This window comes from Trifolium pratense, linkage group LG1, assembly GCF_020283565.1.
Source record: "Trifolium pratense cultivar HEN17-A07 linkage group LG1, ARS_RC_1.1, whole genome shotgun sequence".
NCBI lineage: Eukaryota > Viridiplantae > Streptophyta > Magnoliopsida > Fabales > Fabaceae > Trifolium > Trifolium pratense.
The window spans coordinates 41,476,744-41,494,532 of NC_060059.1; the positions used below are offsets into that span (position 1 = coordinate 41,476,744).

Below are 17,789 nucleotides of genomic sequence, written 5' to 3' on the forward strand. Positions count from 1 at the left end.
AATATTTGAACAGGGTCTCGAAATAGTTAGGGACGCCCCTGACGTATTCCAACACATATTACTAAAAATCAAATCTCCATACATGTTGGAATGTCAGAATCTGATCTCCATAGACTATAAAAGTTCATAACACAACTATAAATATTTCACTTACTAGTACGAACAAATTTCAAACAACCAACAAATATTAAAAATCTATATTTCCTAAATTAATTCAAGTCTTCAGTCTTTGAAAAGCCATTAAGTTCACATTATTTACAGTTAGATGTACAGTCTCACATGTACGACTGATATAATAAATATTGTACAATTATTTGATATTTTAAGATGCGGATTTAAATCTACAATTATCACTTCTCAGCATTTAATATGTTGGTTTCAAACCAGAGTTAGAGAAGGTCCAATATGAACTTCAGAGTTCAGACCAACAAACTATTGGTTTCCTAAGCATAAGTACGATGTGTAAAAATAAATAAAATAAAAGCATAAGTAAGAATATGTTAGCTATGTAATTCAAAAAAACAAAAAAAGTTAGCTATGACTACGTTTGACAAAAAATAGCGAATAGATGATAAGGTAGTTTATAACGGATAACTTATAAGTTAGCTTTTAGCTTATAACAAATAAGCTACCTGATTAAATTTATAGTGTTCGGTAAAATTAGCAGTTAAATTAACTTATAAGTATGAAATGACATAAAAAAATATGTTTAATTAATAGTAATTTTTTCATGTAAGATGATATCGGTAAAATTAGAAGAAAAAAATGATAAGTTATAAATTTATAAGTTACTTTTAATCTATAAACTAGCTTATTTGTGTTAAATTATGGTGATGTTGTCTTTGCCGCGTGCAACAACACTGTGATTGTGTTAGTGACTATTGGGCCACCCGTTGTTAGCAGGCTTTAATTAGCCAGTCTGAAAAGTTCAAGCTGAAATTTTAGAAAATTTCTTTTGTTGTTTTACTCAATCATCCGCTACTTAAGTAATAGACGATGTTAGTGAACGATGTTTTTCCTAATTTTTTCTTTTTTATTTATCCACTATTTAAATATCGGCTGAATAAAAATAGAACGTACGAAAATTTTTCAAAATTTTAAGCCTTAACCTTACATTTTAACGGGTTTGATGAACCGACCAATTCAAACTAGCTCATTTTATTTAACAGCTCAATCAAAAAATAAAACAAATAGATATTAATTAATTGTTTGATACTTGTCTTCACACTCCTTCCTTCTTATCTTAGGAGCATGACAAGGAAGTAAGTAATCTTAATCTATACTCTCTTTAGTCTCATATGTAAGTAAAAATAGTTTTTTAGATTAATTGAAAAGTGATCTATTTAGTTTATATTTTAGATCAAATACATTAATTCTTCAATAAATCTAAAAAAATTACTTTTACTTACGTATGAGGTCGGAGGAAATAATAATGTATAATAATAGGAAAATGCTAAACAGTGCCCCGGGGCACTATTTAATGATGCAAAAATAGTAATTTGGCATTGGAGTTTGTGCAATCAACTCCTCAAAAATTTAAAAAGTGTTCTTTTCTTTTCAAAACTTTCTTTTTTTGGTTTCCTTAACCAGTGCCCCGGAGGCACCGGTTAGCATGACCCATAATAATAATAATAATATATGTCCATAAATCTCCGTATCCGTAAATATTTGTAATTGCTACACCTAACCCAACCCCTCCGTTTCCTCCGCCCCAACGTATTCAATCAATCACCCATAACAACAAATTATCATTTAATAATTCCATAAATAAAAGGTCTCTTCTTTCTTTCTTCTGGTTTTCTTTTTCTCAAACAAACTTTTTTGTCTTTTAGGTTGGGTTTTGCTTTTATAGTTTCCTTTCTTCATAACAAAGTTTGATACAAACAACAAAGAATAAAGGGGTGTGTGTGAACAAGGAGGGTCCCACACACACCTTTGCATTTTTCCTTTTCAAATTCTCCTCCTAAATTATTTCAAAATTAATTCATCAAAAATTAAATCTTTTACTTTTCTTCAAATTTAATTTGACTTTATAATCGCGTGCACTTCTTCAACTTTTTTTCTTTTCCCTCTTAACTCATCTCTTTTTCTTTCTTTTTTCATATAAAAATCAATTTTTTTTTCTTTATTCTTTTTCTTCATTTGTCAATGATCTAAAAAAGTCTTTGCGTTCTTACTCGTTTTTGAATTATTCTTCCAACTTTCTCAATTAGATCACACACTTCACACGAGTCAAGAAAACAGAATCAAACAATTTCTATTTTCATTCTTTTTTTTGTTATAATTTTGGGTCTCTCGCTGTTTCTGCAATTTCTTAACAGGTTAGTTAGTTACTTCATAATTCAAGGTTCTGTTTCATAAAGTTCTTTACTTTTTATATAAACCTGCAAAACCCTCTTTTTTATTTTTTCTATAATTTAGTTCTAGTTGGTTATGGAATTGTAGAATTATGTTTTGTAAAATGTTTTTTTGATTGTGTTAATGTTTATTGTGCAGGAAGGAACTGTTATTGTTGAATATAGTTTGATTGATTGATTTATATGAACATATAGCTATTTTTGATTTATGGGGTGGCTTAGTAAAATTTTTAAAGGCTCTGACCAAAAGGTTTCAGAAGGACATTACTATAAAGACGATTCGAGTTATTACTTGCCGTCGACTTCAGGGGTAATCGGTTAAAACAATTCATATTGGTTTAGAAATTAGAAGTGTTGTTTTAGAGAATGTTGTGGCTCATGTTTTGGTAGGGTTTTGAATGTAGGATGTTTGGGCTGAGAACGAGAATGAAGATATCGATCGTGCTATTGCATTGTCTCTAGCAGAAGACACTCCTAAAGCAAAAAAAGTTAAAGGTGAGTGAGATAGCTCCCAAAGATTGTTGCGTTACATACTTGCGTTGGTTGCTATATCATGATGTAATTTGGAAGTTCTGAGTTTTGTATACTTGTTTCGCATTTGTTGTAGATGTTATTATTCCTGTTTATCCATTGCCGATTTCATCATCGGATTGTAATTAGGAGAAATTTGATATGAAATATGTGGTCAAATCATTTGATAAAGGAAGAAACCAGTTGCTTTCTGTTGAATTTCATGCATGAAATAGTACTGTTCTGTATTTATGGTTTTTTCTGTTAATCTTGTAGACCACAAATCACAGTTAGAAGAAGATGAACAACTTGCCAGAGCTATAGAAGAAAGCCTAAATGTGGAGTCACCTCCCAAACATGGAAATGATATTAATATGTATCAACCAATTCAGTATTTCCCGATGGGGTACAGGTATGAATTAGAGGATAACATTTTGTCCATTACAATTCCCACTTATTTGTGCTGGTCCTCCTGAACTACTTGTTAACTGATGATCTTATGATTCATCAAGAATATTCTTTGTAGGAAGGGGTTGATGTAATTGAACTATTAAAAAAACTAGACTAGAATGTAGTCTAGGTACATTGTTCTTCGTACTTTTTAGTCTCTTCAAATACCTTGTACCAAACAATAGCTCAGTGAAGATTGCTGCAACAAAACTGATCTACGGTGTTGTAGACACTTGATCATTGTGAGATGAATTTATGAACAAATAATCGTGTAGTCCTATGAATTAATTTCCACATCCAAAGTAGGGATAGCTTTTGTATCTTGTGCATCATGTTCAATGCTCATAAACAAAAGGAGAAAACATCTACCCAGAATTTTTCTGTTTGTTTTCAATTGATGAAGAAGTTATTAACTTCTTTCAGTTTCAGTTTGTTATTACATTAGAATATCAACAACATATACATATGTAATGCAAACACAATTATGGGTATCTAATTATTTTCATTATAGGATATGTGCTGGCTGCAATGTTGAGATTGGTTATGGACGATATCTAAATTGCTTGGGTGCATTCTGGCATCCTGAATGCTTTCGCTGCCGTGCTTGCAACCTACCAATCTCTGATTATGAGGTGCAGAAATTTCCTTTGACCTGTCACATTGCTCATTTTAATGTTTTCATAACCGGTTTTTATTATGTACTTGAGGTATTATTGGTTTTACATGTAAATATCCATGCTTTTGTAGTTTTCCACATCCGGAAATTACCCTTACCATAAAGCATGCTATAAGGAAAGCTACCATCCGAAATGTGATGTCTGCAAGCACTTCGTAAGTATTTCACCTTGATAACTTTTACATTATTGCTTCTAATACCTAGCATAGACTTTCGTATACCTTTACTTTTTGATATGTGTAAAAAATGGATGGGGAGAATGGAAAACATTATCCAGATTACGGCCTTATGGGAGCCATATCTTATGAGTATAATCACGCTACATGCAAATTTAGGTACTACTAATAGCATCACTAGATTGTTTTATCTCCAGGAATATTAATGCTTTTGCCGTCTTTCACAATTCACTCTTTTATGCATTTTTTATGCTTGCAATTGGAGCAACGAGTTGTATCATTTCCATTTCATTCATGAAGTTTATTGCTTTTCCATGTTACAATTAAATGAAGGCATGCTTTTTAGTTTTCACCTTGACTTTAGCCATATATTTCATGGCCTGTTGCTGTTAATTTTTGGTAATATATATCTTTTTCACAGATTCCAACAAACCCTGCTGGTCTTATTGAATATAGGGCACACCCATTCTGGAACCAGCATTATTGCCCTTCACATGAACATGATAATACTCCTCGCTGTTGTAGCTGTGAGAGAATGGAGGTCAGTCCCACTTAAATATTTTATATTATCAAATATTAATACTAGGCTTACCTAGGGAAAGGTGGATGAAATTGTATGGTACAAAGTGAAAAGAATGTAACGGAAGATGTCTCTCTTTATATGCAGCCACAAGGGACAGGATATATTGCCCTTAAGGATGGAAGGAAGCTCTGTTTAGAGTGTCTTGATTCTTCTATCATGGATACTAACGAATGCCAGCCCCTTCATGCTGATATACTAAAGTTCTACGAAAGCATAAATATGAGACTGGATCAGCAAGTTCCCCTACTGTTGGTGGAAAGACAAGCACTGAACGAAGCAAGGGAAGGAGAGAAAAATGTAAGTGAAAATGCATTTCACCTGTTTGCAGTAAATATAATTGATAATTTGATTGTAATGGCATTAAGTGGTTGTGAGGAACTATTTTTGTTATTGATGGCTTTGAAAATGCTTGATGATATGTTAAGCACATAATGTATAAAATAAATGATTCAATTTGACACACATACATGATATAAGAAATTTAAGAGCAAAACAGATACAAACAAATACATTCAGATTTAGAAGCCTAACACTTGTAATAGGGTAATACTTCCCAAGTCAAAATGCTTTGAAATGTGAAGTTTCTATCCGTAAGTAGTTCACAATTAAAGGAATTGCTTTTCATCGTTCTTATTTTATTCTTCATCTTTCAGGGCCACTATCACATGCCTGAGACCAGAGGACTCTGCCTCTCTGAGGAACTCAGCACTGTAAGATTTCCTGTTATGTTCTGCTAACATATATACATATATAAATATATATCAAGTGTGATGAGATAACTATTTTTATACCAGAGTAAGATAAGTAAATCTTGATCACATAACCATAAATGCATGGCCAAATTTTAAAATTACTTAATGGTCACAAGAACCACTTAAAAATCACAATTTTATGCTTTAATCTTGATCATTTCTTCTTAATTTTAAATATATCTCTCTCACTTGATATAACCTTTGTACACATATATATATTATATTCATCAATACCAATAATTAGCTATATATTTATGCTTCATTGATTTTAAACATGATCAGATTTCAAGACGACCTAGACTTGGGACAGGAAGTAAAGCAATGGGCATGAGAACACAACCATACAAAGTGACTGCTCGATGTGATGTTACAGCAATTCTCATTCTATATGGTCTTCCAAGGTAATAATTTATTGTTTATTGTGTTGGATTTACAACTCAAATGACAAGCAGTGACAAATCTAAAAGACACGAAGAAATTTCCTGAACGATGAAAATACCTGTTAGCAACAGCACATGAAACCATAAAATTTAGTTTGCATCTAGTTGCATAGACTATCAGATCCAGATGATATTTTACACTGGGCAGCAGCAATGTTTTACATGGTATACAATTTATATCTGCAGCCAATCATGCATTGCAATGTTGACATTAGATTATATAATAATTCTTGTTACATCAGGATTCTGTTCGGTGTATTTAGATTTTTTTATTTGGTCTATTTTTTATTTTACTTAGTAGATCTTTTGCAGGAGGTTTTGTTTTCCTGTTATCACATCAGCATCTTTGTTTCTGTCTTTCCCTTGGGTGAATCATTTTATGGATGAATCCAATTCTGTTTTTTTCACAGATTACTTACCGGATCAATTCTAGCACATGAGATGATGCATGCATGGCTGCGGCTATCAGGTACTATTTCTTTATTGCTATTCATCTAGAAAGTCATTGCAGTTTGAGGCATGTATTCTCTTGGTTACAACATGTGAACCATTTATTCATTTTAATAGTTGAGATTTGTCGAGTAACATCAAACAATTTTATTTTGTTGGGGTTGCCTCAATTTTATGCCAACTTCTGTATATATGAAGGTTTTCGGACTCTTAGTCAAGACGTTGAAGAAGGTATCTGTCAGGTTTTGGCTCACATGTGGTTGGAGTCTGAGCTTTCTTCTTCATCAGGAAGCAATTTTGTATCAGGCTCATCCTCATCTGCATCATATACATCTAAGAAAGGTAAAAGACCTCCTTTTGAGAAGAAGCTTGGGGAGTTCTTCAAGCACCAGATTGAATCAGACATTTCCCCAGTTTATGGTGATGGATTTAGGGCAGGTCAAAAAGCGGTTCGCAAGTATGGCCTACAAAGAACCCTTCACCATATCAAGATGACGGGGAGTTTCCCATATGAAGTATAGATATCTCCCATTTATCTTATTGTTTCTCATTCTTTATATAGATAAAGCCTAGCCTGTTGTTATTAGAAACGGAGGCTAAGGTACTTTGGCATTAGCTTTGACGCAATGCTGATTTTTTTGTACTTGTAATTAATTGATACCTTTGCTCATGTATCGATTACATTCATATGATTTTTTCAATCTATTTTAATCACACGGGTTATTATTTGTTTTGCCACCTCTCAAGCTCTCTAAAAATTCCCAAAAATAAGAGGGGGGAAAAACCTATTCAAAAAAAAGAGGGGGAAAAAAGAACACTTTGTAAGCAATAATCAGAAAAGTGGAGGCCATTGCAAAAAAGGAAAGATTTGTTGTATAAACAAATGCAGAGTAACAAACTTTTGTATCTAAGAACAAACAGTTAAAAAAATATCGCTATTCTGTCAACCTCAAATAGGATTGTCTCCTCTTGTAGGAGGATAGTGGTGAATTTCATCCAAAACAAAAAACAATGACATTGGTTCATATAGTGTGTATAATATATATACAAAATAACTGCAAAAGCAACAGAAGTGTGTGTTGCATATCAGTTAGCCGAAACTCTATCATTTCACCTCTCCAGGCTTACGCTTTTGTTGATGATGGGGGATATTCTTTGTTGCATATCATTTGCCTGTATTTTCAGTAAGCTAGAGACTACCTCTTCAATGTTTGGTCTGCTTTCTGGTTCTTGGATCAAGCAGGCTAGACTCAGTTTAACTAGCTGCAGTGCACATGCTTTCCTACAGTTTTCAGTGAGGCAAGGATCAATGAACAAACTCACCTTCTCTTCTTCATTCTCTTTGCCAACGATATTTTCTATGATTTCATAGAGCATTACTTGTCTTCCATCTTGTAGGGTAATAGAATCTTTGCCAGTGATCAATTCCAACAGCACAACTCCAAAGGCGTAGATGTCCATTTTGGTACTGACTACCCCTTCCTTGAGATACTCGGGAGCCAAATAACCGACAGATCCTACGGCATGTGATGTGGGACAACCAGAAGGTATCATCCTTTTTGATTCTTCAGCACGAGCAAAATTTGCTATCTTGGCCCTTAAATCTTTGTTCAGTAGAACGTTTCCACTGCTTATGTCCTTGTGTACATAGCAAGGTTCTGTGAAGTTGTGAAGATACTGAAGTCCATTGGCAATATCCAATGCAATCTGTATCCTCTTTTCCCAACTTTGGTGTTCAATGGACCTATTCTTGCTAAGCCATTCTCTTAAAGATCCATTTTCTATGTATTCATAAACAAGATATATGCAATCATTGTTTTCACAGTAACCTTGCAGTTTTATCAAGTTGAAATGATTGATCCTTTTCAGCAAATTGATTTCTGTGGAAGCATCTCTTCTCATTCTTTTAACAGCCAACACGTCTTTGCCATTGCCGAATACACCGCGAAATAAAGAACCTTTGATTATGTTCTTTGGACTAAAATTCTCAGTCGCCTCTTTTATTTCCTCAAAGCTATACACTTTGGAGAGATGTTCAATGATCGCTATCTCCTCGCGGATCTCTTCAGAAAACAGCTCTCTTTTATTGTTAAATTGTGTTCCTCGCTTAACGAACCTTGCCGATCTCTTTCTGAGCAGAAACAGAAACATAAACAGCACAAACAAGACACACAGAACCAGCACTGAGGTGGTTAAAGCAATGAGGAGTACTTTCCTGTTTGATTTGCACTTTTTGAAGCTGCAACCAAGAGAGGTTGGTGGTGGTGGGGTGGGTGGTGGTGGAGGATCATTAACAACTATGGTTTTTAAATTCACTGGTTCACTTGCCAAAGGAATCAGAACAGTTGTGAATGGAAAAAGGAGTTGAGTCTCTGTGGAAAAACCATTGGCATCAATTAGATTACCTACTGTTACATTGAATCTTGTAGCAATATTTGAAATGTTATCACCCCAGGTCACAGAATATGTGAGTAAATACTTGGTGCCATTTGTTTTCTGATGATACGTTGGACAAGCGCATCGGAGTGGCACATTCAACTCTATTCCTTTATGCAAATCAAGTTCCCCATATGGATTCGCACGCATAAGAGAATCACATGTCGACAAACCCTGGAACGTGTCATTTGCTATTATGAAATATGTTGGGTTTAGACCCAACATATATTTGGTTTCAGCTTGGTAATAATCCTTGGTTAAACAAGAACAGTTGACAGGAACAATAACCTCTTTACCAGGTGGGAAAACTGTAACCAAAGTAGCGCGGTTGATTCTGGCTAGCTCATTCGGATTCGATGATGTGAGGTTGGAAATTGTGGCAACAGAGTTATAAGGAGGATTGGATTTGAAGGTGAGAAAGGCCAAGCATGATCTGTTGAGGCCATTGCAGGTGTAAAGAAATGCCGGTGAAGGTCCCGTATCATCGTTGTTCTTGCAGCTGAGTATTGAATTTCCTGAGTAATTTTGTTGTGCCTTGGTTTTTGATGAAAGAAGAATGCTTAGTGTGAATAAAATGAAGTTAAACACAACTTGATTCATGGTGAAGCTATTTTTCTTTATGGAAATGAAAAACTAAGCAGTGTCTATAAGAAAAAATGTATGATAACTTTAGACTAAGCACATTAATATATGAGAATAACGTGTGATGAGTTAAAAGACATAGTCTAAACTAAATCATTATAAGTCTAAATCATTGTATTATATTATTTAATTATATTATATTATGTTGTTCATTAAGTAGGCCCCTAGATTCTAGTACCTTGGTCTGTTAATTGTATTGGTTGATGGATTATATAATTGGGTCATATTAAATCATAATTGACCAAGTTTTGTGTTTGCGTCATAGATGAAGAATATTCTGATAATTCTTTTCATATTGAGAATGAGAATGTATTAAAATATATAACCACTTGAATTATATTGTCAAGAAATTAGTGTCATATTTTTGTTCACCAACAAGTCTTACCTTACTGATTGGACCATGTTGTATTTTATTCAAGACTTGATGATTAATTGATTATTATATCATATGGTATGATTAAGCTGCTGCTTTCTACTGCCTGCTTCTAATGTCAATATATAATCCGGCTTTTCTTCAATCATTCCTTTTTGTTGGAAAAGATAACATGTGTATATAAATCTGAATAATTTTGAAGATCAAATGAATAAATATATGAAACCAAATAAGTCAATAGCATTGAACTATACGTTATTAGACCCATTCAGAATTATAACTAAAAGTTAGTTATAGTCTGTTATTGTTAGTTTGGTTTTAGTGTGGGGGGGACAAAATCCGGAGCAACGACTCCAAGGTTTTAGTACCGATGTATCGTATATGTACTCTAGTTTATTCAAAGTGTCTCAATGGTGCAATGTGGCAATTTTTCTTTTGGACAACTGTTCATCGTTGGATCTAGGCAATATAATCCCTTATTGTTTTTATTACCGAGATATCTTCTTTTTTCGTTGTTCCTAGGGATTTTTTTTGGTAATCTGCTCCCATGCTTCAAACAACCAAATTTGAAGCAAATCTTGTCGCTCTTCTTTCGTTGTGGGCAAGAAGCACACCGGTAGCGTGTGTTGCGTCATTCAAATATTTTGTGCAGTCAATAGTCAGCTGTATTATAATATCTACAATTGCATATAAACATATATTGGTTTATCAATTTTTCAGTTGAAAAAGTATTTTTGGATAAAACAAAATAAAAAAGAAGTTGATAGCTTCCAAAAGTAAATTTTCATGAAGGATCGTTTTTTTGGAAAAAGATAATGAAAATAGAAAAGAAATCTGTAAGCTAGACTTGTATTAAAAAAAAGTAACAGGTGCGAATAATAGAGCCCATTTGCATGTCCAAAATCGCTGCAATATTGGGCTTCACTCTTCTGTCAACAAAACCCATTGGGCCTTTGTAAATAAAATCGTTGGACCATTCTCCCTCCCTGTTACCTTGTAGAGAAAAAGCTAAAGAAGAGGCAAGACTGAAATAGGGTTGACATCTGTGGCTAGAAACCGACAGATTCACGAATTGTTATATTGACTTTCAAGCAACCTCACAAAATTGCATGCATTTTCTTATTAATAAAATGCATTTTAAAGTCACTCACATTTTCAGATAAGAGATATCTATAAAATGATCAACATTGGTTTATCTATAAATAGTTTCATTTGATGGAATAGTTTGTTTAGCTCTATTTGAAATGATTTCAACATAATATGTTGGATCCGGATTCCGTGCAGTCGAATTTTCCGTGCAGTCATGCAGTCGGTCACTTTATGGTCGTCTGATCAAGATCGGACAATCATGATTTAACAACTGTATTTTTTTACTGTATTTATTTAAACCGTCTGATCATGATCGGACGGCTATCAAGTAACTGCACTGAAAATTCGAATGCACCTAATCCAATTCCTAATATGTTAGGTTTACTTTTATATAGATTTTTTTAACTTTGTTGTTTTTGTTTATTTTTAGTTTATATCGCTGCACTTTTTTTCCCTTCATCAAGGTTTTGTTCTATTGTAATTGAGTTTTTCTTAGTAAGATTTTTAACGAGGTACAGAGTTACTTACACCTTAGGTTTTGGTCTAATCCTCCCAAAGTTAATTTGCATCCTTCTTATTTTATATGCTATTAATATATTTTTATCGACTACTTTTTACGTGATTTCTTTAGAATGTCAACCTAATTGGGATATCTTAATTGTCATCTTTGTATCATTTTGGTCTTTAAAAAAAAAAATCAACAAATTTCCCCATGCCTTCAAATATGTTGTATAATGGCATAGATTGAGACACTTTCTATTGAGAGGAGGAAATGGGGAGCATGGAGCTTCAAAAAAGGGGAGAAAAGGAAAAGATAAGTCTTCCAACTTGATTGAAAAGTTTAGTGAGAAACTCAAAAATATTAGGGGATATGATTTTAGAGACCTTAGTTAGGCAAAATTTTCAAATCATTTTCATCACTTTATAATAATTTTACAATTAACAATTTATTTTACTAAAGTTAAACAATATCATCTATTTAAATTCATAGAATATATCAATATAATACATATTTACAATTGTTAAAAAAAAAATCTGAAAACTTATAATTTACACGCTGATAACATAAAATGGCAAATTTATCTATACTTAAATTTTTAAATAGCAATATATTGTTTTAAAAAAACAGTGACAAATTGGTTAAAATTGGACAATGGCATTTGTTCTCTTATTTTGGAGAAATCTATTTGTTTTCTTATTTTATAAAGCTTTGAGTGTGGGATTAATTGTTTAGGCCAGTTGTATTTGTATTTGTTCCCTAGTAGAATATTAAAAAATGCTACTAGATTTTATCTTATCTGATTGGACAGTTGTTAAGATTAGATTACCACTTCCTTTCAAGAAAAAAAAAAGATTAGATTACCACTCATATTTTTTCACAATGAATTGTCTTTTTCTCATAATCATTAAAATTTAATTGAACCGTTTAATTACCTCTTTTCAATAGAATCTAATATTACATCGTTGATTCATTTATCTAATAACATATCTTCTATCATATAGAAATAAAATTTTGATCTTTAAGTAGTTAATGAGTTCCTCTAAGACATCTAGATTGCAATGAAAATCTGCAGAGAGGAGGCTGAAACCACTTGATGTTAGAACTGATCTTCGAATCAGATTAAACTGGTGGTAAAAGCTAAAAAAAAATAATCTCTGTTTTTTTTTTTTTACGCAAGCAAAATCTCTATTCTTAGTAATTATATATTGTTAGTGTTGATTTTTTTCACCTCGCTACCAAGATTTTTAAACTCTAAACCTTAACTCATTTTTTCTTTAGTTCAAACCAGTTAAGCTATCCACTCCACTCATTATATTTTTTAATAAAAACTTGAAAGACATTAAATCTTGGTTCAATACATAACACTCCAACACCGTCAAAATCCTATTGGAGATAATCTCATCTCATTTATCCACTCTGATAGATAGGATCATAAAATCTCCAATTATGTGGTATATAGTGCAAGATAAATATGTAGAAAATCCTTAAAGGAATGTTTAAAATAAATAGTAAAAACACAAGTGTCACATAATTTTCAATAATTTATAGACTTAGGTTTAGTATTATAATTAATTGGTAGCTAGGGAAGTAAAGTACAGAGGACAAAGATTTATGGAGGATGGATGGTAGACTAGACAATAAAACATATCCCATAGCGATTGAAAGAGCCCTATGATATTGATAGACTCCATATAACTAATTCATTGTACATTATATTATATAGTACTGCTCATGTATTTCATTTTTTTCTTCTCACAAATTGTCTTCACACGATGTAGTCAGAGTTAACGTCTTTGATCAGCTTATATAAGGGATTTGACGGGACAAATCTAATTGTACTGTATTTGATTGTAAAGCTGTTTTAGGGACTGGACAAACCGTAAAACAAGAGACAAGACAAAAACCGAAATATTTGTCACTCACTAAACATTGTATAAGACAAAAAATTACTCAATATTATAAAAAAATTCCGATCTCATTCTGCATGTATTGTATTATTATGTCTTATATTGTTCTGTTCAAGACTTACTCTTTTAACAAATCAAACATACAAATATATAAAACTTGAATGATATTTTATTATGTAAAACTTGAATTTTGGTTGTTAATAAAAAGATAGAGAAATGAGTGAGAGAGTGAGAGTGAGGAAGCATTACCAGGAAAGTGGGACTCAACTCAACAACTAAACAAATCATGTCACCCACACAGTGTTCTATTTCTGTATTTCCACTACTTCAACGCGTATTTCTTCTTTCTTTCCATCAATTTGACATTTTGATTCTATCCATCGATTTTTCATTTCCTCTCTCCACCGACACTCATTTTGTTTTTTTGTCTTGTTATGCAATAAAATATTTGAAATTCTTTTATTTTATTTCAATGTGAATCTATTTTATTCTTTTAGTACCATATTATATGTATAATTTTTTTATGGCGGTTTAGTGATGAATAATTACCGTTGAAAAACCTGTGGAACCGAAGCTGTCATAACCAATTATTTTTCATACACATTAGTTAAAAAGTTAAACATCAACAACCTATTTAAAGAGCGGATTCAAATAAATATTTTATGGGGAGGCGGTCTTGTGGAGAAGAAGTTATACTGGATTAAGTAGGATTATATTTGTTTACTAAAGAACCAGGGTGGATTAGGAGTAAAAAATTTAGAACTTTTCAATACGGCATTGCTTAGCAAATGGAAATGGAGATTAATTGATGAAAGACAGGGGGCATGAGCTGATTTGTTGCGGTTTGGATATGGGCATCTACCTACTAAAATTTTGACTGGAACAACACCTCAGGTTGGGACTAAGGACTCTATTTGGTGAAGGGATATTTTGAGCATAGGCAGGACGGCTGATGAGGAATGGTTCAAATCGAATGTGGGTTGTTGTGTTGGTGATGGTAATGATATCGGCTTTTGCAAATTCAAATAGTTTGGAAATAACAGTTTTTGTGACTTATATCCTAATCTGTATGCAAAAGAAGCTTTTAAGGATGTTTTGATCTCAGATAGGTTGAGTCGAAATGCAGCAGATACCGAGTGGCATTGACAGTGGTATGAAGAACTTTCTGACAATGACGCACATCATCTTCAAGCTCTTAAGCAACTTTTACTTGATAATCCTTTTGATCAAGCGAGGTCGGATAGATGGCGGTGGGTGCCGGATTCGGTTGGCCTCTTTACTGTTAAATCGTGTTATAGTTTGTTGCTTCAATATTCTAACACGGTTGTTTCTATAAAATATTAATAATTTAGACACAACCCTTGGACCCGACCCAACCTGTTTATGATTTGTTTGGTTCGATTTTACCATTGAAACGGATTGAGTGATGAAACCAAACCCATGAAAGGAGATTGGGTTGAAAAACAGGTTAGATTAAATTCGACCCAATTCAACTCGTACATGCACACCCTCTATTTTTGCACGCATTTTTTTTTTCTTTTTTATAAAATTTTTGAGACAATTTCAGTTAATTCTTGATTACAAGGATAATTTTTTTTTTTCATTTTCACCGCCAGTAATTAGTTGCAATAAATGAACATTCAAACTTTTTTGAAAAATACTTAACAAATATATGTCCCGTTTAAGTTCATCCTACAAGTAATTAATTTTAAACTATCATTTGTTTACCAAAAATACCGATAAAAAATATTGTAATAAAGTTACATATTCTTAAAATTTAATTTACCAAAATTAAATTTATACTATATTTTGTTGATTAACGAAAATAATTGCTTATTTCTAACTAATATTCATGTTTTTAAATCTACGAAATATAGATTTTTAGGCACATGAAATACTGTTAGTATATATAAAACTATCATAAAATATTTCTATTCTTAAAAATATTTCTTCAATTCTTAAAATTAAATATTTTATATATTTATCTATTTTTTTACAGTAATTTTTATTTATTTATTTTTTGTCAAATAATCCGGTGGCTAGATCTTTATTTATTTATTTATTATTTTATTATTATTATTATGGTAAAAAAATTCTTATTTTATTCGTATATTTTAAAAATATATATTTATAATAATATTGAATAAAATACATGGCATTCATATTACAATTAATATTTGTCTATAGTTAGGAAAATACTACGACATAAATATTGAAAAGTAAACAAAGTGGAAATCTTACAGGTTGTCAAGTGATGATGATCATATCGTCGTATTTTGATAAAGGTCATTGACTTATTGCCAATTTTTTAATCTATTTTAGAAACAATATTATTTTTTCTATTTTTTTCTCTTATCGAAGGATTTTTCATTTTTATTCTTAATTCTTATTTTTTTTCTAAAACAAATATGCGGTGAGATTGTGAAAAATGTTGAAGCTGATACAAAACATCTTAATTTAGAACTTGCATTTAAGCGAAAACGAAAGATTTGATAAACAAGATGTTGTAGCAAGTATGAGGTGTGTTAAATCTTTATAAATGAGAGGATCCATAAACCGAACGTATTAAGGATTTGGGTAAAAGTATGGTGTCAAAACCCACTTGTATCGTTGCTTTGACACTAATGTGGATGATCCTCAGCTGCCCTCCATGATTCAAACAGTGGTATCAGAGTCGGTGGTTAAGTGAAGGGTTCAATCAACTTCTTGTATCGAAAGTTTTCCTGACAAAGGTGGTCAGACGACGAGTTTGGTTGAGCAGCTGCAACAGCGGTGCAAGTGTATGTGGCTTAAAAAAGCTTCCGTTTGAGAGGAAACATAAATTAAGAATTGAATGACTCACATTTGAGGGAGAGATTGTTGTGGCAAGTGTTAAGTCTCACATTGGTTATAAAATTGGAGGTTTGACACTTTATAAATGGCACACATAAACCTATCGTTTTAAGATTTTGGGTAAAAATGTGATGTCAAACTCACTTGTATCATTGCTCTGAGTCTAATGTGGATGATCCTCAAATTGCTCCTCATGACCAAACCGCAAGATGTGACACAATCGGATATATATAGTTGGTTTTAATATATTTTTTATTAAATAGAAGTTGAAATTTCATACAATATGAAGAAGAAAAAAAACTATGGTTAAAACTTAATCTTATTTTTCATCTTGTAATCTCAATTTTGATTTATCATGGGTGTCATTTCAATTAATTTTTTTTTAGTTGAGGTGGCTAACACGTAGTCATGAATACACGGATGTGGCAGTAAAATTGTTGAATATGAAATGAAAATTTGAATATTAGAACCCTAATTTAGTTTTGAAAACAAAACTCTTTCCACTACATGAACTCCACATGCATTGGTTGCTAGCGATATCATCTTTTACATTAGCTGCACATGTACTACTTGTCACAATAGCACTGATGACAATTTTACGAATAAACCAAAATAGCATAATATATTAATACCATAAAAGAATCAAAATTGTATTTAAGATGATATAGTTAAGTGTTCATCTTTTGAACAGTGTGCATATAGAAATAACATTTCTTAGTAGAACCAAAATGTTAATAGACGACCACTTCATCTCAAAAATCCATTCTATGACTATTTAGTATTTGTATTTTTAAATTAGATAAGCATTTAAGTTCCTTGCAAGGTATGTACGTATAAGACTTATAGCTTACTACTAAAGAGTCATCACGCCAACAACATAAGTTAAACTCATGTTTTTCGCGGGATGAATAAATTTTTATTGGTATAGCGGTTTTCTTGGATTTTAGGGGGAAATTGCACATTGCGTATTTGTTGGATTGCCTCGACATAAATGGGCTATTTTGGATAACATGGTTTGGACATGACCACTTGGTGCAAACACCAAATCCTACAACAAGTTTCAATGGTCTTTCAATCGAGAGTTTAATATCGACGCTTTTGACACCATTTATAGTCAAAATATTTTTGTAGCGGCCAAAATTTTAATCAGTACCTAAATAGATAAAGACATAAATTGTGGTTCCTCTTATCTTTATTGTCATTGATCATGGACGAACAACTGTTTTAATTAACTTGCCGGTTAGGTTTTACATGATTGATTAGTCATGCCAATTTTGCTTTGTCACTCATGTTACTCTTGTTTGTTTGGTTAGGCTCTATTGCTATAATTTCTCCAAAGATATGAATACTATCCAAAGCCATTTGCTAGAATCAAGTTTAGTAATCCTTTTCGCTTTTTCTAATTAATGAATTTGCTTATACCATTAAAAAAAAAACCCTACTAATAACAAAGTAATATAACCACTAAAAAAAAAGGGTATTTTGCATTATTATTTTTTGTGTAGAGGCTGGAGGATACAGAGCATTGAGATGCCTCTCATAATTTATCCATATTAAATATTAAGTTTGTAATTTTATTTTATTTTTGTGACGAATAGTATATCATATTTTCTT

General features: G+C 32.1%; 2 protein-coding genes across 2 annotated transcripts; one reads left to right on the forward strand and one right to left on the reverse strand.

Moving 5' to 3' along the window:
- Positions 1-1,656: 1,656 nt before the first annotated feature.
- LOC123886115 (protein DA1) lies at positions 1,657-7,132 on the forward strand. The gene is made up of 12 exons (XM_045935457.1): positions 1,657-2,321; positions 2,497-2,667; positions 2,762-2,852; positions 3,144-3,279; positions 3,829-3,949; positions 4,065-4,148; positions 4,591-4,710; positions 4,837-5,049; positions 5,406-5,462; positions 5,787-5,905; positions 6,355-6,413; positions 6,593-7,132. Exons 2-12 carry the CDS (start codon positions 2,566-2,568, stop codon positions 6,913-6,915), a joined length of 1,425 nt encoding a protein of 474 aa, XP_045791413.1. The 5' UTR covers positions 1,657-2,321; positions 2,497-2,565; the 3' UTR covers positions 6,916-7,132.
- Positions 7,133-7,504: 372 nt separating this feature from the next.
- On the reverse strand, positions 7,505-9,430 carry LOC123894241 (lysM domain receptor-like kinase 4). The gene has a single exon (XM_045944189.1). It carries the CDS (start codon positions 9,428-9,430, stop codon positions 7,505-7,507), a length of 1,926 nt encoding a protein of 641 aa, XP_045800145.1.
- Between the last annotated feature and the right edge of the window lie 8,359 nt (positions 9,431-17,789).